Raw genomic sequence first — 26,342 nt, 5'->3', positions numbered from 1 at the left:
ATTTTTGAGCAGTTGAGCCGAGAGCTTAGAGAATCACATTTTTAACCTGGCATTTCAAAGATCAGTTCTTTATACAAACAACCCCCACCCCAGTCTTAGGTCTTTTTCTCTCTCAGGGGCTAACTAACCGGATTAATAGATAAAAACTTGGAACCTTTCAGAACAAGCCACTCTTGCATGATTTCTCCAGGGGGTATATAGGCTGTCATGTCCTTGAACTGCCAGTTCCTTCATGCTGGAGGAGCTGGCTTACATATTTTGCCATCTGTCCTTCCCACTGCCGCCCCCCTCCTCCCCCAATATCTTCCCTCTGTCTCACAGAACTGATTTTAATTGGGTCATGCTCCATCTCCCCTTTCCATAGACTTTGACTTCCATGGGGGCTGCATTAAGCCCTTACAACATAAGCTTCTTGGGGCAGGCAATCCATTTGATCAGTATTGTAGAGGGCTATGCACATCTACGGCACAAAATAATAACGTTTAAATACAGTGTTGCAATATACATGTTGTTACACGGTTAGTCCCTGTTATGGGGGGAGTATTTTAAAAGCTTTCACCCTTTTGTTCTGTATATCTGACAGACAGAATAGACGGGTGGACCGAGCACAGGCCTGGGAACTAGGCAATCATGAGTTTTAGTTCTGGCATTGCCACTGACTGCCCCTATGGTCTTGGGCAAGTTACTTAGTTGCTGTGTAGCTGTTTATGAAATTATACCCACATCCCAGGGTCGTTGTAAGCTTACTCAGTGTTTGTACAACACTTTATATCATCAAGGGATATCAGTTCTCTTAGGTTTTGATAACTAGGTTGAAGTGGCCAGGGGAAAAAGGTGCATTATTAGCCTTGATGGGCTGGGTGGTGGGTCATTTGTCCACTTGGTAGGTTTTGGTGTGTATTTTTACTGTTTTTTAACAGCCCATCTAATAAATGCAAAGAAAGACGTGTAAGTGCTAAGTAGTATTGTGTCTAATCTATACTCTCTCTTTGCAGTGGCTTTAACCCATGATGTTTTAAAGAAGGCTAGAGGAAACCTAGAAGTAAGTAAAATCTGTTTACATTAAGTGCCCTGTGGTACATAATACTATATATTAAATGTACTTACAATAGCAAATTGCCATGTTAGTAATATACTTTGCAGCATTACTATCAGTTGTTTGGTTTGTATTTCCCACTGGCCTGGTGTAAACATGAAGGGTTGGTTACATTCATTTAATACATTTTCCTTAATATTTAATGTTTAAATGTTAAAATTTAAATTGCACATTATAATGAGGCTTGAAAGGATTAGATTTTGTCGGTAAATGTCAATTTGTCTTACTTTTCACCGGTTTGTGTGTGTATTTCCATCAATCTAAATTTACAGATAGGCAAGGTAAGAAAAATGCTGCTTTGAGAACTGACTAGCATTTGTTTTAAGGATATTTACCTTGCAAATGTTGACATGGTATGTTTTATAGTTATAAAGCTTTAATGTTTTGAGTCTCAATATCTACTGTCATTAAATAATTGATGAATCCCCCCACCCCAAGAATTCCCAACCAGTAAGATTATTTTAAAGCATTTTTTAAATTTTTATCAAACATCTGTCAAAATTATAAAAAACATTAAAGTCAGATTCTGCCAATCCTACTTAGAATGAGTGTTTACCGGGTAACTGGCTCATAAGAACGGCCATACTGATCAAAGGTCCATCAAGCCCAGTAGCCTGTTCTCTGACAGTGGCCAATGGCAGGTGTCCCAAAGGGAACGAACAGACAATTAACATCAAGTGATCCATGCCCTGTCACCCAATCCCAGCTTCTGGCAAACAGAGGCTAGGGACACCATTCCTGCCCATCCTGGCTAATAGATTCATGGAAGATAGCTATTGATGGACCTATCTAGATCCCTTTTGAACCCGGTTATAGTATTGGCCTTCACAACACCCTCTGGCAAGGAGTTCCAAAGGTTCACAGTTCATTGGGTGAAATAATACTTTCTTGTGTTTGTTTTAAACCTGCTACCTATTAATTTCATTTGGTGGCCCCTTGGTCTTGTATTATGAGAAGGAGTAAATAATACTTCCTTATGTACTTTCTCTATATCACTCATGATTTTATAGACCTCTATCATATCCACCCTTAGTTGCCTCTTTTCCAAGCTGAAAAGCCCCAGTCTTATTAATCTCTCCTCACACGGAAGCCGTTCTATACCCCTAATCATTTTTGTTGCCCTTTTCTGAACCTTTTCCAATTCCAATATATCTTTTTTGAGATGGGGCGACCACATCGGCCCACAGTATTCAAGGTGTGGGCGTACCATGGATTTATATAGCGGCAACATGATCTTTTCGGTCTTATCTATCAGGCTCAACCCTGTCTCCTTGCTTATGCCTTTTGTAGCTTAGTAGTCCTATCCTTTTCCACCTCATCCAGTTGTTCATAGTCAGCACAAGGACGCAGTCCGGTAACCTAACTTCCAATGCTCTATCCTATCTTCTGACCAAGCTCATGAAGAAAATCTTATTCTGTGCTGCCTTAGACATGTCTTAATAGTTGGCTTGGTTTTTTAAAAACTAGACCCAGTGTGTAAAGCTTCTGCAAATAGACATTTGCTAATGCAACCTTTTAAATTAGTTTGAGTTTCTAAACGGTCTCCTTTTATATTCCCAGACCTGAAGAAGAGCTCTGTGTAGCTCGAGAGCTTGTGTCTCTCACCGACAACAGTTAGCCCAATAAAAAAATATTACCCACCTGCTGTGTCTAATATCCTGGGACTGACCCGGCTACAACAAAACACTGCCAACAATCCTTTCATATTTGATTTTTTTTCAAGCACATTTAGACTTCACATACTAGAGCCCATAGCACAGTAACTGTCTGTCCTACTCTTCCATTCCTACCACCCTTTAATGACTCCCCTGCTTGTAAACCATTTCCCACTTTCTCCACCAACTCCCCTCCATCCTTTTACAACTCCTCTTGTGTGAATCATTCCTCCATTAGCCCCCTCACCAATGATTTCTCAAAGCTTTTTCTTATCTAGATACTATATTGTTGTCCCTACCTTGCCTGGGTGAGAACCTGATATTCAAAAGGATCCTTATTCCTACAAGGAATTGTATTACGTTCAGCCGGTCTTCATGCAGAAGTAAGAGCCCATGCTTGCAGATGGTCCTTTTGCAGGATCAGGGCCCTATAGCATAAGATATGTCGATTTGGGGGCTATTCTAGATCTTGGAAAGTCCTATGTGAGTTTAAAGTGCTATGAAATTTATTAATAAGTGCTTTTCTTACCAGGTTCAGCCAGCTGAAAATCAAAAAGCAGCTTCACATACCAACAAGAAAAGGATTCTGTGAAGGAGAAAGTTCTACTAATAAAGCCTGTTCCTTCATGTGATCATTGTGTAGGCTTCTTTACAGTTTAAGCCTTAATATTGGTTGGTTTAAAAGGTTCTCTGGGCACTTCAATAGCTGACACCGTTTGACAAAACCATTGGGAAATAACTTATTTAACATAGGGTAAAGATTGGTTTTGAATATTTATTATTTGAACAGGTACTGGAGCTATTGAAGAAAAGTGCAGAAAGTGTTTAAAATGGGCTCATCTGAAATTTTCTACTTTTTTGTTATGCTGTAATTTTTTTTTTTTTTTAGTAGATGCATTCTGTTTCTTCTTGTGGTACGATATTTCCTAGTGCCTAAAAGACTTAGTCAAGGTAGTTAGCCCTCTCCAAACTTTTTACAATGAATACTTGCAGCAGGTTAACAGATTTTCTTTAGGTCTGCCTTGCATCATTGGATTTTAGGACTATGGGAAGCTTTCAGTATTTTAAAGCATTGTCAATATGTGCATGAAGGATTTTGCTGAGAGCTACCTGATGTTGAGCTAACATTCTAAAGTAGCAATTAGAATCTGATGGTAGGTCTGAAAATGTGAATTAAAATCAGACATTTGTTAAACCTGTTCATGTTAATTATTTTGTTTGCAACTCCAGAGATTTCGGAGCACTATCTAAACATAGACCAGCTGTGGTCAAAGTCTTCCCAATTGTTGGCTGGGTCACTTGTTTTCGCTGAAGAAATATGGAAGCATTCCTGTCCCTCTGGTGTTCAGTAATCACTCAGAAGGTAGTTGGAATTGAATGAAACAGATCTCTGTCAACTGCCTCTGCATTACATAACACAAGCCTCTTAGTACAGTTCTTCAAGTGGAATACACGTCTACATGGGGGTGCCCAGCACGCCAAGGTTGGAGAACTTTGCTTAGTAGTAGCCGCAGCAGCCCCTCCTCCCAGGTATTTAAGGGTAGCGCTGCCCCAACCCCCCTCAGTTCCTTCTTAGCACCTGCTGCTTGAGTCAGAGCACTGTGTGGTACTGTACCTCATGCTTTTTCTGTCTGTGTTTATGATTTATAGTTCATTATAGTAATATCCTTAGGTTTTCATTAGGTAGTAATTATATACGGTTTAGCCTGGTGGGATGTCCTCACTAGCTTTTAAACACTATCCATCATGTGGGGTAGCTGTCCTCAATAGTGACTCCCCCACCACACACTTAATGTTTATGGGGCCTGCTGGAGGGGCATCTGAAGGAAGGTGCTCTATCTGTAAATTGTTCAAGAAGAGAACACAGGTGCCAAGAGACTTGTGCCTTAAGCAGCATCTTCTGGAGCAGGCCATGAGACGTGCTTTGGCCCCAGTCACACTGAGATGTTGGTTCCAGGCCCACGGTCTGATATTTCCCCTAAGAGAGAGAGAGGGATCGTTTTCCTTCCTCTGGTCCTCCAATGAAGCCAGGTGGAATCAGACTTGCTCTACCTCTCTGTTCCTGATTCCCCAATAACTCAGGAGCACTCAATTGCCATGGTGGCTTCTGCTGTGTCTTCAGCACTGCCCAGTCTGGTCACAAAATTGTCTCAGTTGTCTGCATCTTAGGTGGTGCAGAATATGGTACTAAGTGCAGAGGTGTGAGGTCAGCTCCTTTTTGGTACTGAAGGGTCTGTTGGCACAGATGGTCTTCAGCATCAATTATACCTTCAGCATAGACCTCATTTTTGGAACAAAATTCAATTTGCTTTCCACAAGCCCTGCTCTAGCATCTCTGCAGTCAAAGACTGTTTTCCCAGGGCCATACTAGGCCCCAGTCATTTGAGAAGTAGCTTAGTGGGGAGGGATGCTTCTGCAATCACCTCAAGGGACTCAACTACCTAGACATTTTGGGAATTCACTTTTGTGATACGAACCCTAAAAACAACAGGTCTTGAGTTTAAAAGATTCCTTTATAAAGCGGGGTCTGGTGATGTTTATAAGGGTCTTTGGGGTCAGGCTCAAGAGCAGGGCCATCTTCCTCTGAATGTGCACTCCTGCCATTTTCTCCTCTGTGTCGAATGTTCAAACAAAACAGGGTAGTTGGCTACATACAGTACTGTCAAAGGCACACAATTAACTGGAAAAATAACTTATTTTAGTCATAAAAGGACTAAAATAAAGATTACTGGAAATAAAAGTAGATACAAAGGATGAAATTTTGGCTCTATTGAAGTCAATGACAAAACTTCCTCTAGCACTTGACTGTGGTAGAACACAGGTTTTTCCTTTCCATCCTCTCCCCCCCCCCTAAAAATCTGGCTTTCAAACACTCCCTATCGCCAATGTGACTCTCTGGCATCAGAGCCTACCACGACTTGGTGGTGGATGCAGTGGGTCCTTCAAAACAGGGGAGGAAAAGTCCTTCGTTAGTTCTGAAGGGCCAAACTTGTGACTACAAATTACTTCAGGCAGGTGGGCTTGTAACCTTCCTGTCAAAGGCTGGTTCCTGAGTGACAGCCTTCAGCCCTGGGATCTGAACTGGCTGAAAGGGTTGAGGGTATTCCACTGCCAGGGGCTGTACTTCATTACAGAGAGAGTACATCCCCACTGTTGTCATATGTGAATGTCTCCAGAGGCCCATCTCTCTTCACAGCAATCAAAAATTCCTTATTTCCTCACAATTCACTTACCAAACTGCAGCAAAATAATTTTATAGTAAAAGCCCTTGAACCCCAGCAACTATTGGCTTTTCTCTTTTACCAGCAACTTTCAGTGGGAGGTGTACTCTTACATCACACAGGTGTTTTGGAAAACCAAACCCTTGATCCTTCCGTGTCTCAATAGGCGCTAAGCTCTCTACACCTAAAATCGGGGCCAGATTTTTCAAGAGTGCTTGGAAATCTAGCCCACCAAGGGAAGTGAAAGCACAAAAACTGAGTGCCGCTGTCTTTAGCTGACACCAGGGGGAAGCAAACTCATTTGGCTGCGGTGATAGGAATACATGGTAAAAATTAAAAAGTTAAAAATAAACTTTGCAAATCAAAAGGAAAAAAAAAAAGCATATAGCCAAACTTGCACTTCTCTCATTGTGCTCACATCTCTTTAAAAACATTGAGTTAATTTTACTAAGTAGCTAAATTATAGACACTCAGATGTAATCAAAATCCGCTGTACATTTCAACTTTCAAAATTAATCATCCTCCGTTGTTGAGTTACAACACCTGAAAGAAACAGCTGGGCATCTATATATAGTGTACTCGTAGCTATTGGTTTGCCTGCAGCTTTTATTCACACCATCTGTATGGTTCTTATTTGCCTTCCCTTCCCCTAGATGCTCTGCCACTTTGGTCTTAACACTTCCTGCCACTCCCCCCCTCCCCCAAACGCTACGCCTGATCCCTGACTCCCACTGTCAGTGGTGAGGGATGTATCCATTTTAAAAAGACATGTGCCTCTCCTAGCATTTGGATGGGGGCGGGAAAGGGGTGGGAAATAAAGCTGCTGTTGAAATTGGGTCAGCTGAAAATTCTTTTTAAATACATCATTACCTCTTTAAAAAGAGATGATCCTGAGAGATCAAAGTATTTCAATTTAATGAAGTTCCTCTTAAGCACACACAATTTATTGGGGCAGTTTAAAAATAATTAAAAGAAAAAACCTTACCAGATGGAGTGCCGCAAAAAAGACAAAACTTATGGTGTGTTCATTTTGTTTAATGAGAACCAAGTTTAAATTTTCTTTAAAAATTGTATGGGGAAAAGACAGGAGGGATAGACAGAAGGATTTGAAGAAGTCGTTTGATTTCAGAGTGCTCACCTTGCTTTTGTTTTATGCTCAAAGGGGGTAGCAGACTTGGTGGCCACATGGTCTGGTAACTAGGTCACTGGACTGGAGTTAGAAGACCTGGATTCTGTTGAACATGGGCCTGAATGAGAGGCCTGATCTCAGTTGGGGCCTAGGTGCCATTGTAATACCAAAAAAACAAAAAAACAAAACAAAAAAATCTAGCTTTTTAAATAATTTTTTCCTCTCCTCTTTAGCACACTGCAGTAATTACTATACAGCATCTCGCACAGTGGGGTCCTGGTCCATGATTAGGTGCTACAATAAAATGTTACTAAGCGTATCCTGCTCCAACTCAAGTTCTTTCCTGGTACCCTTTTTAAAGCCTTCCCTTTTCAGCCACTAGATGGCAACACAATGTTACATTTGCTTGAGAAACTAGCATTGAAATTAGGCTGTGAAAAAGAAGCCCTGTGTCTGCCCCTCAGCAAAGAAGTGCTGCTTTGAAATTCTCAACCACAAAGGGTTTGGTCCTACTTCTTACTCCCACCAATTTCCCCTACCAACCGTGCAGGCTCAGGCCCCTAATCATTAGAATTTCTGAAATTTAAATAGACCAACATCCTGTCTCATGTACTTAAATAAAACCTAAGTCTTTTTAAACATCTGCACCCACATGGAGAATAATGAACCAAATACGTTAGTCAAACACATCCTTGCTCAGAACCCCCCTGAGCTCCTGGGGAAGGGCACGTACAAATATGCAGCTTAGCACAGATTTCAAAGCCCAATCTAATTTCTGAACACTGTTCGGGGTGGGTCAAACACCCCCATCAGCTCTATTCAGTAAAGGAGCCACTTTAGAAATGAGATAGTTCTTCTCTAGCATGTCCTGTTAACCAGTGTGGTTCAACTGTGCAAGGGAGAGCAGCAGAGATCTGTCCTGTCCTGCATTAGAGGAACATATGCAGAGATCCCCTTCTGCATGGGGGTTTGAACCTGGGACAGTCAGTATTGTAGCAGAGGCTTCTTCCATGAGCTAGAAGAGCAACTCCATTAGCCAGCAGCAGACTAAGGTCCTCCTGGAAACCAGCCACTAAAAATGCGGGCGTATCGCTTTGCTATATCACCCACACACCCAGGGTCGCTTGGGTCTTCGGGCTGCAAGAAGCAGTTCTGCAGATTTGGGGGGATGCTACCTGCCCTCTTCACTCTGTGCTGTTCCCCCCTGCACAACTCAGCTACCGGGCTGAGGAGCCAGCCCTTTTACTGGGACAGACTGTGTGGTCTATCTAGCTAAATCACATAGGGAGCAATTGCCAGTTGGCAAGCATTAATACCAACCCCTTCCTTCAATTACCTGGAAGAGGGGGTGGTATCAAGTTTAGAGCTTTCTGAAGTTTTGTGCTTCTAATACCATCTGTTCTGATCCTGAAATGGCTCCTCATTCATGCTAAAGGTGAGTCTGAAATGTATTCAAATAGCCTTGTTAATAAAGCTGCTGCAGACACGGCAGGGAAAAAAAACCCAACAACCCACCCCACCTGGTTCTCCACCAACCATTGATTTGCTTCTCATAATAAAGGTGGTTAAATGCTCCCCTTCCCTAGAGGAGATGCTGATGTGACTCTTCTGATCTGATAGGCACACCAGTGAAATGGAAGGACCGAAAACACAAACAGAACGTTCGGTTTCCTTCTGCTGGGAAGTTTGATTTCCATTTGGATCCAAAATTAAGATGCCTAAATTGGATAAAAACCAATAAGGAATGAATTCCAAATTGGAGGCGCTCACCAATAATTTCTGCAGCCCAGGAATTCTGGTGTCTCTGGAATACACAGCAGAGGTTATGGACTCCCCAAATACTACTCGAGGGAATTCTGTGCCAAAAAATAAGATTTGCAGAATTTTAAAATAGTGTGTGCAGAATTGTTGTCAATAAATAAATGTGGGGAGCAGCATGGCAGTGGGGAGCACAGGCCACTGGCTCATTGAGGTGTGAGATCCCCCTGAAGCCCCCCACCTCCCCCGGTACAGGGACTTGGCAGTGAGGCTGTACCTGACCCTGACACAGTGCAAGGGCTGGGCCTGCCCCAGAAACACCCTGGGGCCCTTCGCCTCTGCACCAGGTGCACTTGGTGTGGGTGGGCTGGCTCAGCCCAGCAGGATCCAAGTGTGGAGGGGCTTAGTGTGTGTGTTTGTGTATGGGGGGAATCCAGGTGTGGGGTGAGAGATTTGTGTGTGGGGCAATCTGGGTGCGGGCGACTCAGTGGGAGATCTGGATGCACAGGGTGCTTGGGGGGGGGGGGGGGGGGGGGGGGAGAGGTTCCCAGATGCAGGGGCAATGGGACTCTGCAGGGGATTCAGGTGAAAGTGGTGGTGGGAGGAGATGGGGCTTGGTGGCGGGGGTCTGGGTGTGGGGGGGCTCAGTGGGGCTTGCTGTGGTGGAGTCCAGGTGCAGCTGGTTGGGGTCAGTGGGGTGGGGGGGACTTATGGGTGGGGGGGTGTCCAGCAGGTGTAGGTTCAATGGGCCTGACTAATGGGGGAACCCCAGCTGCCACTGAGAGGATGCCGCATGCCGGGCTCCTGCTTCCCGTCCCCTTTTCTTCTCCATCTTGGCCCCCTCCCCCTGCCCTATTCCACTCCCCCTTTGTTTCCCACTGCCTCTTACCCCCACCCTACCCCCTTCCCACATTTCCCCCATACCCAGCCCCACAGCAGGCACTCCCTGTTGCACAGAAAGCAGGAAAGCTCCCAGCACACAGAAGGGGAGCAGCTGCAGAGTCCAGACAGCCTCCTTCAGCTGGGCAGCTCTGCGCTTGCAGAAATGAGGGGGGCAGTGACATATAACCCTGTGTGACCCCCCGTGCGGCTTCTCTGCCGTTTTCTGCAGGGAAGCACAGGAATTCAGGGAGGGCATTTTCTGCAGTCCCACAGAATTCCCCCAGGAGTAAAATATTGCCACTTTTGCTAGTCAAGAATAGGTGAATTTAGACAGCATTTGGACTGTCTATTGCCCCATTGCAATGATCCCGTGCTTGCATAATCTTTATCTTTAATTTTGAATTGACCCCCCCCCCACACACACATTCATAAGAACATCGCAGCCCCTTTTGAATGTGATCTTGTGGTTTCTTTAGGAAGATATTTGTAATGATATTTCCCCCCAACTAATGTACTTGGATAATGTATTAAACTCATTTGCCACGGCATGCATTATTCAGGAGATGCGCTCTTTAGTTTGCACTCAACTGGTGTACTTTCTCAAAAGGGGTCAGAGTCCCACAATAAAAAGCTCGAATAGGAGAATCTCCAAAACAGTGTGCATTTTTAATTTTTTTTTTAAATAAGCACACTGAAAAATTGGCACTAACTCTTGAATCCTGGACATTCAGAATTTCTCAGTGCTGCTCACACCACACGCTCCCGAACGATGTGGATTTATTCTGCTGTTGCATAAAACAGCGAGTAGCCCTAGTCACGGTCTCCATATGAACCCTAGTGATCGAAAGGGCTTGGGTGGGACTCACAAGTCTCTCTTGTGAGTCCCACCCCAGGCCGAGTGTTGCAGAGGTTAACTTACAGGCCCCTGCCCGCCAGTGGAAGTCACAACCCCACTTAGGTGCCCAGGCTCCCCCTAGCCAATAGGAAATGCTGGGGAGGAGAAGGTGGCCTAAGCCCAGCCCTCAAAGGGAGTTAGGCACCTAACTCAAGGGTGGCACCATCCTCCACCCAGGAGTCACGGCTGCGAACCCTCTCTGGGGTTAGGTGCACAAGCCAGAGCAGCCCTTTTACTGGGAAGGAGCTACGGGGCTAAAGCACTTGCTCAGGATTTGAGCAACCCAGATTCAACTCCCCCATCGGCCTAATATGCAGCAGGGACTTGAGCTGGCGTCTCCGGTCACCCAGCTGCGTTCACTAACCGCTGGGCACATCCTTGCTGGCAGAAACTTAGTTGCCACCTAACTTTGTAGGCACCTAAATCTGAGTGGAGGTTTTGAGGATCTTTTGAACTTAGGTGCCTAAAGTAGGCCCCAAACTGCTAAGTCCCCCTTGTGAATTCCACCCTTGGTTGCTCCATACACATCTCACACAAGCCCATGAAAGCCAAGGACTGGAAAGTTAAGCCTCTTGAAGAAGCTATACCCACTCCTCCTCACCCCCCCCCCCCAAGCACGAACCTTCCCATTCCTGCTTCAGTCTCCTCTTTCACCCCACTACCTTCTCCCACCGTAGCAGTGGGTGTTTGGTGCAGTGAATGCAGTGCTGGGATGGGGTGGGATGGTTTGGTACGTCAGGGTGATAGAAGCTGGTGGCAAGGAAAGGTCAGACTGCTAAGGACAAATATCAGCCGGAGCCCAATGCCAGAGCCTTCCTATTAATAATTTCTGATGAGGAACCAAACAAAACACTACATAAAGAAATTAACCTGTGTGAAATGTGTCTTCAGCTTTCTGTGTCACACCCACAGGCCAGCTACTTCTAGAGAAAACGAACAGGTGCCTCAGATGTGCCTCACTTTAAGCCTGTTTCAGAACGCAACCCTAACGGTGGTGCTGCTACTAACCTCCCATTATAAGACAGGTCCCAATTCCCCATTGCCTTGTGTAGCCATTTACACACCTGCACACTGGTATGGGTGAAGGGCGGATTCTCATAGAGTACAAGATGGCCTCCTCCAGGAAGACCCCCCATGCCAACTGCAGCCAGCGGTGCTGCTTGCATGCACTTATCACAGCTCAGTCAAAGTGGGCAGTGTCTCTTCTTAGAGGAGCTGAGGTGAGAACACTTTACGTGCCAGGGGTATGCCCCCGATAACATGAGCTTTTGTGACTCAAGGACTTGATTAGTGCACGCTAAGGCCTAGCCCTGACCTGCTTACTCACAGCCAGAACATCCTCCTTCCTTCTGTAATTCTACCTGCAGTGACTCTCAGGGCAGACAGCTAGGAAGCAGGGCACAAACCCCAAATTGGTTGGTGAGATCAAAGTACGGAACTCACAACCAATCAAGTGGAAACCCCTCAGGACTGTAACAGTCTAACCATGGAGTCTCAGACAGTCCCCTTGCCACACAGGTGAGCCTGCCTTCATGAGCGATGGTCCCTTACATCAAGAATCACAGCAATATTCAGGTTATAGCCAAAGAACCAGTCACTGACCCCCGGGTCAATCAAATCTTTGGTCTCATACCAACAACGCTTTGTAGCCAATCCTCTATACAAGGATTTATTAATTAGGGAAAGGAAACAAGTTAGTTACAAGGTTAAAGCAAGTGAACATAGCTATACAAATGCATTGCAATCGTAAGGTCAAAAGGGAATATAGAGCTTGCTTATTATAAAAGCTTCTATGTCCTTCAGGGATAACCCAGGCTAAGCATCTCTAGCTTATGCCTAGAAAATCCTTGCCCTGCAAAGTCCAAGTGGCATAGAGATGATGGACTCCTTGCTTGGAGTGTTTTTATCCCCCTCCTACCATGTGCTCTGAGCTTTGAGCTCAGCTGACGGGAGGAATCCATTTGCAAGACTCATCTTCACGGGGAGTGGGTGGAGAGCAGACAAAGTCTTTTGTCCTCTTTCATGTCTCACAGTGGTCTGGTGTCACTGGACCTTGCCTGTTGTGAAGGACACAACACCTTCTGTTGAAGATCAGCACCTCCCTCTAATCTCTCTCTCCTGTCTGGTAAGTTACACAGTGACCGAGATGCACAATAAAAACTGCTCAAATATTACCTTACAACATGGGATACAGATATTCTAGTGAGATTACTGAATGCTTGTGAGTTACTGCTGCCTGCATTAAAGTCTAAACACATGCTTAGATTTCTAATACCTATTTTAACACCACTAAAACACAGGTGAGCCAGATGGATTCCAGCCCTGTATTTGTCAGTGTTCAGTTAGACACGGGGCTTTTGCCATGAGCTGGCACCTGATCTGCCAGCGTCATGCCTGCTCTTTCCCATGGAAGTGCTGAAAGCCTTTGGAAATGGCTTGACTTTACTGGAGGTGGCTGACTCTAAATACCATCATTTCTCCCGCCCTGGAGTTTGGGGCCCAGCTGAAGGAGATGAACAAGCAGAGCTTGGAGATAGCTGCTCTCCACAGCCTCTTAATCTTTCCCCCATGAGTTTGGAGATGTGTTAGTGTTGACTCCCCACCACTTACCCCTACCCACACAAACTCCCTTCTGGGGCAGGTGTCTGAGGACCAGGCACAGAGAGATCACCGGAGCTAGGTTCCTGCGAAGTCAGGGTCCCAGGGAATAGTGGCAGAGAAATGTAACCGCTGCTGGGCTGCCCTAAACCCATGACATTTTCCCCATGGGGTCTTGGGATGTGTGCACATTAGAAGGGCCACACAGCTGTACTACTCTTCAGGGAGTGGCCCACCTATATGGAAACCCCACACTAGGATTTATTTGGCCTTGCCTTGGTTCTAGACTAGACTAAGGGGGGATATGAGAGAGGTCTATAAAATCATGAGTGATGTGGAAAAAGTGGATAAGGTAAAGTTATTTACTTATTTCCATAACACAAGAACTAGGGGCCACCAAATGAAATTAATAGGCAGCAGGTTTAAAACAAATAGAAGGAAGTTCTTCTTCACGCAGCGCACAGTCAACTTGTGGAACTCCTTGCCTGAGGAGGTTGTGAAGGCTAGGACTATAACAGTGTTTAAAAGAGAACTGGATAAATTCCTGGAGGTTAAGTCCCTTAATGGCTATTAGCCAGGATGGGTAAGGAATGGTGTCCCTAGCCTCTGTTTGTCAGAGGGTGGAGATGGATGGTAGGAGAGAGATCACTTCATCATTACCTGTTCGGTTCACTCCCTCTGGGGCACCTGGCATTGGCCACTGTCGGTTGACAGGATACTGGGCTAGATGGACCTTTGGTCTGACCCAGTACGGCCGTTCTTATTATGTTCTCCCCCCCCCCCCCCACTCCCTCTACTTGGGGTATGATCTGTCCCTTAATCCTGACTTAGGCAAAACTCCCACTGGCGTCCCAGTGTAGAGATTTCACACCTGGGTCAGTTGTATCAGACAGCATTTCAGCTCATCATTAACTGGGCAGACTTAGATGGAGCAGTCAGATGGAGCAGCTGCAGTTTCCAGTCATCAACCAGAATTGTGGATGGTTGGAACAACAACTTCCCTTCTTAGGTCTCATTTTCAAATGCCTCTAATGACTCCTAGTGCTAAAAGCAGACGTTAACTGCTCCAGATAAAGGACTCTACTCCTTCATCCAGGCTCTTTTCCTGTTTGGTGGATCAGCCACTGAAGAGAGGCAGACACCCCTGCTTGAATTATATCAGCACCTCTGAAAGCCAGGACATGTCTATGTTGTGGTTTTCACAAAACCTGGGGAAGAAAAGAGCAGTTCAGACATGAGAGTAAGGTAGAGTTAAAAACAGAATGAAAAAAGGGTGGAGGGGAAACAAATGTAAGGAAAGTGGGTGAAGAATAAATAAATAAATAAAAATAAACAGTCAGAGAATAAATATGAAAGAGGGAAAAGGGATAAATGGAGAGAGGAAAGGCCTAGAGGATAAAATGGCTAGTAGGATATTCAGCCAATTACGGTATTTCTGATTCTTTGGCTTAAGCATGATTTATCACTGTAATAAATGAGCTCTTAAGACAGGTAATGTTGAGGCCAGAGCTTGGACATTGAGTCAGTGTAATCACAATATTAATGTTCACAAAAGCTACCTCTAGCCCAAGTCTCGCCTGTTCACACATTCTTCCAGTCATTCAAATAAAGGCCTAGTCAGTGAATGTGCCCATGGATGTGGGGGCAGTTTCCTCGGACAGGCATGAAGGACAGGACAGGTATTATTATAGCAGTGCTGAGGGGTTTCAACCAAGATTGGCGCTCCCATTGCCCTGCTCTAACCCACTGGCTAAGGTGCTAGACACCCCCCTCCGTGCCTGATCCACAGAGGATGAGTGTCGTTTACAGCTTCCCAGCTACGCTGTCTCACAACTTTGCTCAAGCTGGAGAGAGACACACACAGCTCTGAAGGTCTCTGGTTCAGTCCTTGGTGTGCTGGCTAAGATGGCGGTCACCACATATTACTAAGAAACGAGCCCTCCCTCAGAGGACTTACACAACAATCTACAGAGATGAAAGGTGGTGAGAAAAGTGTTTTTAATTCCTATTTTAGTGCTGGGGAACTGAGGCACAGACACGCTAAGTAACTTGCCCAATGTCACAGGAAGCCTGCAGCAGAGCTGGGAACTGAACCCAGGTCTTTTCAGTCCCAGTGCAACACATTCACCTCAAGATTATCCTTCCTCAAACCTTCAGTGTCTCAGAGGGATAAATGCAACAGATGGAAAGACCTATTAGATCATCCAGTCCACTCCCTCGAAGGCCAGAATTGTCCCTCAGAGAGACAATGCTCTGATCCACTCATATGCTGAATGGATATTTTAAATGTACCATAGCAATAGAGGGAGGGGACAACAATGAACTGAAAAATATCCACAGCTATTAAGCCAGGTTACAATCCTTCATGATTATTGTGCTCTGCAGGAGCCTCTGCCCAACTGGTTAAGCCAGAGAGAGTCAAAGCATTTTAATACATTCGGACATAGAAAAGATTATTCAATTTCTTCCTGTTTGTTGCAAGCTTTGTTTTTATTGTCTGTTATACATCAACCGCTAGAGAGAAACAGACAGAGACACACAGAGACAGACAGACACACACACAGGAGACACACGCCCCCATCCCTCATTAGGAAGGACAGTTTTATTATGGGGAAACACATACCATTGGCCTGCTGACCTTGGCCCGGGGACATGGGAGGTGGTGAGTAGAGACTCAAAAATGCTTCCCCACCCCTGTCCATCTCAAGTCTAGCGCATAAGGCTGGGGGCTGGACCAAGGGACGAGTTACAGCCTCTCCTCAGAGCCTGGTGGACATGCAGGAGTTAATAGGGCACCAAAGCAGCATCGACACCTGCCTTGGGCCAGCGTTCCTGGAGGGGGGCATGTGTGGGCAGAGGAGCTGGTAGCTGCAATGGAGGAGGCAGCTTCTCTTCACACCAGAGAGGCTGGCAAAATGTCGTGGTTGCTCCATCCATTCCTCTCGCCTCTTCCGAACTCCCCCAAGCCTCTCTGCTCCCCAAGATGGGCATTCCAAAGAAACTCTGACATGAACCCCAGAATTTCCTGAGTCCGCCATCCCCTCCTGCTCATTCCAGAAGGTGTCTAGTCCCAATTTCAATGGAGTCTCTATCGCTACCCAGGACCGGTCCCTTGCAAAGCCTGGCATGTATGCAGGACAAGAGTGATTTTACAGTCTTAGACCCTCAGTAATCTGTGGGCATGTGGGCAAGACAGAATGAGAGAGGCTGTGTGTAACAGAGAGAGAGGATGAGGTAAGCTCCATTCTAATATACCCCCTTAGAATTACTTACATCTGTTCCACCAGTGTCCACGAGTGTCTTTGCCATACAAGGGGCTATAAGCGGGAAGAAGGTGTGAGTTAAAAGGGAGGAGGGGGACGAACCCAGGTGTGAATGTGTGGCGGTTGGGGGCGGGGGTCTCTCATTTGATTCTGGCCTGGAGAATCTAAATAGGGACGTCTAAGGCCATATCTATGCGACATAGGGGTTGGGGCAGGAGCAGAGCCGCAGCTGGGCTGTGGTGGGGTCTGGCAGCCAGGCCTGCGGCTCTGCTCCCAGTCCCGCCTCCAGCCTTGTACCTGGGCCAGGAACAGAGCCACGGCCAGTGGCAGAGGCTGGGGGCTGGCGCAGGGTCAGGAGCGGAGCCTCATGGAGGCTGGGGACGGGGCCAGGTGTGGAGTTGGGGGTGGGACCAGAGCAGAGCTGGAAGTGGAGACGGGCTAGGTGGCACTCCCATCCTGTACCCCGTGGGGGCTGGCCTGGGCTCTGCCACACACCCCCGGACGGTCTTCCACACTCCCCTAGGGAGGCGTGCCCCAGAGTTTGGGGACAGCTGGTCTTGAAGGAGTCTGATCTGGTGCAATATACACAGGGTGGGGTGTAGAAAAGCCCCAATTTTTTCCACACGAGAAAGTTGCACCACTTTAAGCTAAGCTGGGACGTTAAACTGCTGCTAAATTGTGTGGGAACAGTTTAAATCCGATGCCAGATAAAGCTGAAGAAAAATAGGTTGCTCTTAACCCATGCCTGGGGGGGGGAGGGAGGGGGGACTGGTGTGACTCCTGTGTTTTGAGAAGGCCTCTGTCCCACCTCTACATTTAGCTATGAGGTAGAGCAGGAGAGTGCATGGATCTACATCCCACTGAGAGCTCAGGGTTCTCTTGCCTACACACACTTTGGCACCAATTGTATGGCTTGTCGTGCCCACAGGGCATTATCGAACGGAGCTGAAAGAGCGTAGGCGAGAAAGAGCAAGAGCGTGTCAGAGAGACAGAGAACCTCAATAATTGTACACAAATGGGGTGAGGGGAGAGACTGTCTGAATGCCCTCTCACAGGTCAGCACTGTCTCCAGACGCATGTAGTCTTGGAGAGCAAACTTCTCTTTCTTAAGGGAAATACCAGCCGCAGTGTTTGCCCAATAAAAGCACTGGAAAACTAAGTGCCACTGCTGCAATTTCTGGGGTGGACATTTTGTGTGTAAGCTAATGACTAGGTGAGACTGAGTCTTTCATCACAGCCACCGCCCCATAGCTCTACTGGCAGGGAAGAAAAAAAATCATTATTCTGTATGGAGGAGGTATATAGAGAAATAGGAACTTTCTAGGGGTTAGTAAAAGCTAAGTGGTTTGAAACACATTGTGCTGTGCTTAAAGGCACACAGACACCTGTGAGGGTTAGGAAACCCACCCTCACATGCGCCTTCCTGCTCCTTCAGCTGGGAAGGACACATAAAACAGCTGGGTAATTAGAGTTTATTTCTTCCCCCTACGCTAATGTAAAAAGCCTCGGAGTTGAAAAAGAACTTTATATACAGTGCCTCATTCTTCAGACTGTGTACACACACACACACACACACGACTTAAGAATGGACATTGAAGTCCAAGAACTAGGCAGTATGTGGTGGTACAATTACAGTTGTGGGAATCAGGGGTTCTTCAGTTCTACTCCTGACTCAGTACCAGACTAACGGGTGCCCTGGGTAAGTCATTTCACCTTTCTGCCTCAGTTTCTCAACCTGTAAAGTAAGGATAATAATATATACCTGTCCACCTCACGGGGATGTGGTGAAGATTAGTTAATGACATTGAAGTATAAAGATCATTCCCTAGTTTGGTAACTAACAAGCATATTTTGAAAACGCAGAATGTCTGTTTCCTAGGGTTTGGTGTGGATCAACCCACTGTCCTGTTGTTTACATGAATAACAATACTTTGCACTTCTGTAGTATTTGCCATCTGAGGATCTCAAAGCACTAACTTTGTCCCATGTGCTTTGTCCCATGAGCTCCCTGGAAACAACTACAATGCTATCTCATTATTCACCTTCAAATCCCCCCTTAAAGCTCTCCTTTGCCATGATGCCTACAAAACAACAACAACAACAACAAAAACCAAACCAATGATGCTTAGTGCATCAGTGGCCTTACACCACTGCCCATCATGCTGACCAATAAGGTCTTACTCTTTCCTTCTGTTCCCTCATCTCTAGTCTTATACTCACATTTTAAGCTCATTGGGGGAAAAGGACTGTCTTTTGGTTCTGTGTTGGTACAGTGGCTACCACCATGGGGTCCTACTCCCTAGGACTCCTAGATGCTATGGGGATACAGATAATAGTCAAATTTCTAGTGGTTTTTTTTTAAATTATGAAAAATTATTCAGATCTGCCATATACGATGTTAGTAAATGAATGTAGGTTTGAATGTGATTGGTTTTAGCAAACCATTTTTATTTTTTTAATACAATGTTGTGTTGCATGAATTGCCCAGAGTTATACTTCGCTTCCAACTACATTTTGAGCTAGGTTTTCAGGTATCCACTAATTCCAAATAAAAGGTGGAGTCACCACATTCCCATTTAATAATTCCCAACAGGAACATCGGATCTCATCACCATTGAACTCCCATGTTGTTCCTTCATGGGAACTTTCCCGTATTTTCTTCCACTTACAGCTCGTTCAGTGCAGGCACTGGTTCATCCCAGGATTGCCTAGTCCTGCCTAGGGCTTATTGACAGAACTTGGCAAGGCTAAATATGCCACCAACCCAAAAGCAAATGAATCTCAGCTGGTTTCATGGTCATGGGAGAGGCCTTGGTCCCGAGATAAGCTGAGCACCCTCACCTCCCATCAACGGCCCAGTATCTCTCAAGAACAGCCCTCAAAACTGAGCCAGCCAGATTTTGATTGAGAACCCTTTTGTACAAGGTTTTGATCAGCTTCCCCCCCACCCCCGCCAACCTGCTAGCCCCGCTGGAGCAAAACCTTTTGCAAGGAGTAGGTGCAAATATCCAAGGCATGGTTAAGATGCGTGGGAGTAACTGTCAGCCATTGCCACATGTTTTTACATGTAAGTATTCCCCGCCATGCATGAGGATTTGTGGGCAGAACCCTCATTAAACACTGGTGGGACATGGTTGGATGTCCCTGTGCCTAGCGCTGAACATATGCGGCCCTTCCAGCTGCTCATGGTGGCAGTATCAGTAACAGAAGGATGCAAAAAAACCTGTTTTGCTTCAAGTAATCACAGCAAATTTCACATTCTGCAGAAGCCACATACTATGAAATTAAATAACTCCATTGTGTGTCAATCTTGCATTTTATCTGTCATGAATAGAAAAGGCAAGTCCTTTGCTTCCAAAGCATAATTTCAGCCCAATTTCTCCTTTTCTCATATTTCCCCCCAAATGATGCTCCACCTGAAGGTTACATGGTGCTTCCGATGTACCAAACAAATGCAACCTCCTCCTCCTAAATCTCAGGAGCAGCCTCACACACTCCAGCACTCCTGTAATATTGGTTGGACATTAGGAAAAAGTTCCTAACTGTCAGGGTGGTTAAACACTGGAACAAATTGCCTAGGGAGGTTGTGGAATCTCCGTCTCTGGAGATATTTAAGAGTAGGTTAGATAAATGTCTATCAGGGATGGTCTAGACAGTATTTGGTCCTGCCATGCGGGCAGGGGACTGGACTCTATGACCTCTCGAGGTCCCTTCCAGTCCTATAATCTATGAATCTATAAAATATTTTATGGCTTAAAGGGTAAAAGAAAAGAACTGGCGAGAGAGGCTGGTACCATCCTATCTATGGTTATGCATTCTCACTAAAGCTATGACAGTCCCAATCAGTAATATGGTGACTGGGCGTCTCTGGTGGGATTTTGATCTGCATGGTTTGAGAAACATTTCCTTACATCCTGTAAACATGTAATGAAGTTCTCTCAATGCACAACATTAAAGATTCTAAAAAGTTACCTTCTTCTGAAAGTCCTCCGCACAGAAAACTAGTGTGAAGGGATGTAAGAATACTAGTGGTTAGAGAAAGAGAAGCCTGCTGTTAGAGTTTCACTCAGTGGTCCACCCTTATCAGAGAAACACATAAAATAAATGTGGAATAAAATTAAAATAGCTTAGGAGAAACCTATTAATTTATAATTCCTGCAGCTGGGCAGGGGGTTAGGCTGAAAGGCCCTTGCTGTCCCTTCTAAGCCCATGATTCTATAAAGAAGGAAAATAAGGGGGTTGGGGGACAGTGGAGGGATTTTAAAGTGACTTGCTTTATTGAGTCCACCAGATGTCACATTGGCATTTAAAAATCTAAGGTGGTTTGTTCTGCTGTACAGATTGTCTTGTGTTTGATCTTCTAAACCCATCTCCATCCATCATAATCATAACTGTCAAGATAACAGGGGACAAGTTTTGATTGCAGCCTGATTATCTTTGTCTCTCCAGCAACAAAAATATATACACCGTTCTGGTGCCTGAAAAAGTCTTTAAACACAAACACAGACCATACGTCAACCTCTAGAACTCTGTAGTATTGAGTGGAATTCTCCTGCTGGGACAGAAGGCAGGCTAAGGCCCTAATATATATTTTAAGTTGCTCTTTTTTCCCCCCACATTAGGGTCAAGTGTAAGATAAAGCGGTGTGGCCTGGTAACACGAGCAAACATGGTGCAGAACTTGCATTGAGAGTTAACATGAGGAAACGGAGACAAAGCCTCTTCTCTGGAGAAACAGCCTAATCACAGAATCACAGAATATCAGAGTTGGAAGGGACCTCAAGAGGTCATCTAGTCCAACCCCCTGCTCAAAGCAGGACTAATGCTCTACTCTCTCGAAATCCTCAAGCTACGGCACTGCTACGATCCTCCCTCAGAGACCTGCTTTAGCAAGGCAAGTTGTGGCTCTCACCAGCGCTCCGCCTACTGGCTTGCATCGCCCTAGGCTCCCCTAGTTGGTAATCTTGGTAGAGAGGTCAAGGACTGACTGAGCCAGGGAGAATTAACTCCTCCCACACACCCCTAGAGGTGTTCCCTCCATGGCTGAGCTAAGTATCTATGCCCATTTGGAAATCCCAGTCTAACTGTACACTAGTGGGTGGTCTGTGACAAACATGTAACTGCTACTTCTCATGCTTGATCCTTTCTATAGACAGGAGACTGAAGTCTCTAGGGCTACTGATCTCTACATTCCACAAGTTTTTCATGCAACCACCACCATTCATATCTATGCAAAAGCAAAGAGCATAATCACCAGCACAGCATCCTCCCCTGCCCCTCCTCCAAAAGAATTACATTCTGAAATGGGGAAAACTAAGGTTATATGGCTCTTAACATTAGGTGCTTCTGCAATATCAGAGGCCTTGGTTATGTTGGGGGGGCCCCCCAAACTGTGCTAGGCGTTATGCAAGCAAATGTCATAGGGCCGGATCCCACTTGATTCCTACAGGCTGCTAAGTAATGGCATCAGGGTTTGACTGTATTCCCCTATAGCAATGCAGCTTTGATCAAAGGTTTTAGCCACATGCTTTTGTGGGGGCTGCATTATTTACAAGGGCCAGTGAATCATTTTTACCACACCATCACCTAGTCCATATGTGCCACCTCATTCTCCTGGGAAGTATTTTAAAATGCTTTCAATGTTCCTAGCAGTACTATTCTTTGCATCCCTTTGGCTATAAAGCCAAGCAGTCCTAGTACCATGAATCCACAGGCCTCGCTGGGAGAGGGAAACTAATAAATAAAGCTTTGAGATCATTTCTGAGAGCTTTCCAGCTAGCTTCTCTGTAAATCTGAAGGTCTCTTCTTTAAGGTCTGATCTCTCACAACGTATTCATCCGAGAAACAAACGTTTCATATGATTGGAAAGGGAAGAGTTATTTGGTATTCTTTAGTGCTATGAAGCTCCTATTTCTAATCCCAATGGCTGATAAGATACTGGATCTTAAACTTGTTATTTTGGTCCTGGACTGAATGGTCCCTGCTCTGAACCTCAGGACCAAGGTCGCTTTGAGAGAAGTGCCACATTTGGGAAAAAAATAAAAGAAATTGACAAATTGTTACAAACCCCCCAAAAGTGGCTGGCTGAAAGGCTTGGAACGTTCACAGCAGTTACGGTAGAGATGGAGCAATGGTAGAAGGCGGGGGAGCTGTCCAGACATGCTTGATTGCATTTTGTCACATAGTTCCACAACAGATCACACAGTTGTCACCTCCAAATGATATAGTCTAACATTTTCAAAGTCAGATGCTTGAAGCTAGGCACCTAGACCAGACCCTCATTTAGGAAATGAAATGTCACTGGAGACTGAGCAAACACCAACTCTCAGTGACTTCAGTATGACTGTAATTCAGTATTATGTGGTTAACAGATTTTACGGCCAGAAGGAACCATTATGATCATCGAGTCTGACCTCCCTGCACAGAATTTGACCCAGGAATGCCTGCATTGGCTAAATAGTGCCTCACTCATTAATCAGGTCTGGAGTCTGAGCAGTTTTCACAGAGCTGGGCAAAGGATGTCCTAGACTCCCTGGTGAGTTCAGTGGCTGTAGGCCTCTTCTAATGGGGTGCCTGACCAGACTCGGAGCCCCCCTGCCTTCTGATTGGGGACACTTTTGGCAACCATGTGAATGATTCAGTGACTAGAAACAGCAGGTGCATCTTTAAAACTGTGCTGATGACAAAAAAACCCAGTGACTAGATTATGTCTATCTAGCTCTATATCCCCGTTTCGTTGACCTACTGCCAATATTTGTTAGTCTAGAGGATCCAGAAAAACAAAGTCACTTCAACCAACTTCAGTTATTCGTGAGGGTTTTTTTTTTTTGGTTTTTGTTTTTTTAAATTATCTGGTCAGTCAGTGTAACCTTTACAAAGACTGTATTTTCCCCCAACACCATGGGAACAATCTGGCATCTTATGCCAGGTCATGAGCTAATCTCTCTAAAAATGGAAACTTTTCTAGGGTCTGGCAGTGGAAACAGAGATAAATAGCAATCCAGTAAGGACCTGGATTGGCCCAGCCCTCTACGCATTAAGCCAAGCGGTTATTGTTTGTTAAAGCACCAGCACTCTCTTTGCAGTTGCAAAGGAGTCTGAATCAATACCAGCCTCTGCTGTAGTTCTTGCACTGAGAATAATCATCTCTGAAGCCCATCTGACCAGTTAGCCTTGCTTAATTTTCATTCAAAACCAGAAGTTCCGTAGCGGGCATTGCTAATAGAAGTTGGGGACACCCTACTCAGAACATGGTGCACTCATTAGTATGTAGAGTAGAGATAAAAATCTGATTGGCTCAGTTGTGTGACAGGCACAATTCTGGCTCCTAATGGAAATTCTCCTTTGGCTTAAGTGTCAGTGTCCAACACGCTTAGATAGGGAGGGTCTGTGTTCTAAGCCTCATCTCACCATGACCGTCAGGGAGGGTCTTGGTGCCGTTTCTCGCACTGGTGTGGTCGGTGCAGTGGAGGAGGCGTGTCTATGTTTATGCCTCTACTTCCTGTCTCTTGCCTTGGGCTCGGCAGAAGTCCTGGTGCAGACTTTACTGGAGGTGCCCAATGCCTCAGTGATGTGGTGTCAGCACCGAGGACAGCGACCTAGCAGGAGATGGTCTCTTTTTTTTGCATGGTTCTCTCCGCAGAGAGATCGATGCTCTTTTCGTCAAAACTTTCAAGGACTGAGCCCAGTCTTTAGTAGATTCTGAAGCCAATGGGGAGCCCCAGAGGAGGAGGTCTGTTGTCCCAGTTTGTGGTTTGGTTGTAGCGATTTCTCTATAAGAATTAGTTTGAGGTGGAGATCATGGTCACGCTTGGCTCTTGCCTTTAGGTTACTACAGTGAGTGCAGTTTTGAGGGATGTGTGACTCACCGGGGCATCAGACACACAAGGAGCGTCTGTCTCAGGCTGAGGACGGTTGAGAAGGAACTGAGGGGGTTGGGTTGCACGCGCGCCAGAAGAGGTACCAACGCCACCGTGAGATAGCTACTGCGCGTGTGTGACCCAGACTGACACTGCTACTGAAGGTCTCCGAGCAACGGCGGCAGGACCTGAAATGGAGCACCCACAGGGGGACACACCTTGAAGAACCTCTGTTTCTGCACAAGGTGAGTAGCCTTCTCTGTCCCAGATCTCACCAAGAAGTTCTAAACAGTCTTGGGCTGCATCACAGTAACTGAAGTGAATTCCTACATGGCCATGGTTTTGTTACAATATAAAACTTCCCCTTTCACTGCACAGCTACCAGAGATTTTAATTCTGACAGTGCAGTCCTAAGAAGGTGACTTAGCCTGGATGTAAACAGTACAAACTAAAGGACAGTTCCATCAGGTAGATCTCATACTTCGGGGAGTGTGAAGAGCTGGACTCTGCAGTCCTTATAAGGCTGGGAAGGACCTCCTGGGTCATCTGATTCCTGAACAAGTGCAGGAGTGGTTCTATCATCATTTCTTTCGATTTCCTTTGAGAGAGAGGTGAGTAAAACACTAGAGTTGCTGACAGGTATTGAATTGTTAGTCCTAGAAAAGAAGTCCTCTGTCTACATAACAGGAACAGGAGGGACAAGGACAATGCAAATCTCTTCCCTTTTCCCCTACAACATGCCTCACCTCTTGAAACGATCCTTCCAGGTTTGGGTTAGGAGGGGAGTTCAGGTCCATTTGCCTATCAATGGAGATTGCCAAAAAGGAATCCAAGTAGTCCTACCCAGGATGGTGGGTTGTACAGGGTGGACAGCCATTTACAGCAGATCATTTAACACAGATCAACCAGCCCTCAGAAGGCTGCAACAATGTTCAGTCTCTACTGACTTGAAATATCAAATTCCTCTGCATCCAATTTTCCTTGGACACTTTTACCCCTACGGCTTTCCCCAACCTCCCTGGGTGAGCTGTTCTCTGGCCCCTAGAGTTGAAAGATATCTGTTCTCACTATCCAACTTTAGAGCCAATTTGGGGGTTTTCTAGTTTTGGGCTGTCACTCCTAGTCTCTTGTTTTAACTACCTTGATTCATGTTTTTCCAGGAACAGAGACAGCTGAAGGAGCAGAGAAATTGAATTGTGTCGGGTTGCCTCTGGCCTTGATAAATTCAGATTCTTATTCATGAGAAGGCTTTAAAAACACACAACAAAAAAATAAAAAACCCTAATCATTGGGATCTCTTTGTTCAGAAATCTGTATTCCATTAACACTCTGGCATAAGACAAGATGAAAAACAACAGAACGGGAAACCCACAACAGTGGGTAGCCAGAAAACAGAAGCAGAGTAAATTATTAACATACTAAATGTGCAAAAATGAGCAGAGGACCTTGACTCAAACAAAACAGTCCTGATGGGAAGAACAGTCAATAACTTCTCAGAGTGGGATAAAAGCATTTGTCCAGGAGGGTACATGTGAATTAGGTAGCAGAGATAAGAAGGAGCCAAATTCTAGCAAGCAACAGTTTCTTTAAACTGATTAGCGGTTTCACTTGAAGCCAGAGAGGGCCCTTCGACACAACAACATGATGCTTGGAAAATACAAGTGATTGTGAGTCTCCTGACAGCAAAACACCACGTACAAAATGCCTGATGGAAGGCCAGCAAACAACAAATTGCAATAATCTAGCTACACGGTGACAAAAGTTTGCCTCTGCATCCTAGTGAGAAAACAAGCAGGGAAGTTGGACAGAGCCCCTGGGATGATGAAATGCCATTGACACATTCTAGGTGGATGTGACAGGAAAGCTCAAGATTCCAGAACAACTCAGTGATGATGAGGGTTAGCAGCCTCGGTAACAGCTGTTTTGGGGGTATCCAGCAGGGAGGCATGTGACGAACTCCAGTTAACAGTAATTACCAATTTCATCA

At 45.5% G+C, this 26,342-nt stretch overlaps 1 protein-coding gene across 19 annotated transcripts in view; it reads left to right on the top strand.

Annotated features, from left to right (window-relative positions):
• CDK5RAP2 (CDK5 regulatory subunit associated protein 2) overlaps positions 1–3,946 on the top strand; it is a 101,951-nt gene extending 98,005 nt beyond the window's left edge. For 13 of the 19 annotated variants that reach the window (XR_010593614.1, XR_010593613.1, XM_065572284.1 and 10 more), the window contains 2 exons: positions 996–1,042; positions 3,284–3,946. Coding sequence is in view for 16 of the 19 variants with exons in the window: in XM_065572284.1 (XP_065428356.1) it covers positions 996–1,042; positions 3,284–3,343 (107 nt within the window). In the remaining 3 variants the exon portion in view is untranslated. Of the gene's footprint in view, positions 1–995; positions 1,043–3,029; positions 3,202–3,283 lie in introns of those variants that run through there. The other 6 variants (XM_065572285.1, XM_065572281.1, XM_065572278.1 and 3 more) reach the window with 3 other exon arrangements.
• The last annotated feature ends 22,396 nt before the right edge of the window (positions 3,947–26,342 follow it).

The sequence above is a fragment of the Chrysemys picta genome, chromosome 18, assembly GCF_011386835.1.
Source record: "Chrysemys picta bellii isolate R12L10 chromosome 18, ASM1138683v2, whole genome shotgun sequence".
NCBI lineage: Eukaryota > Metazoa > Chordata > Testudines > Emydidae > Chrysemys > Chrysemys picta.
Note: the sequence above shows the minus strand (reverse complement) of the source record. Positions and strands in the feature narration are given on the sequence as shown.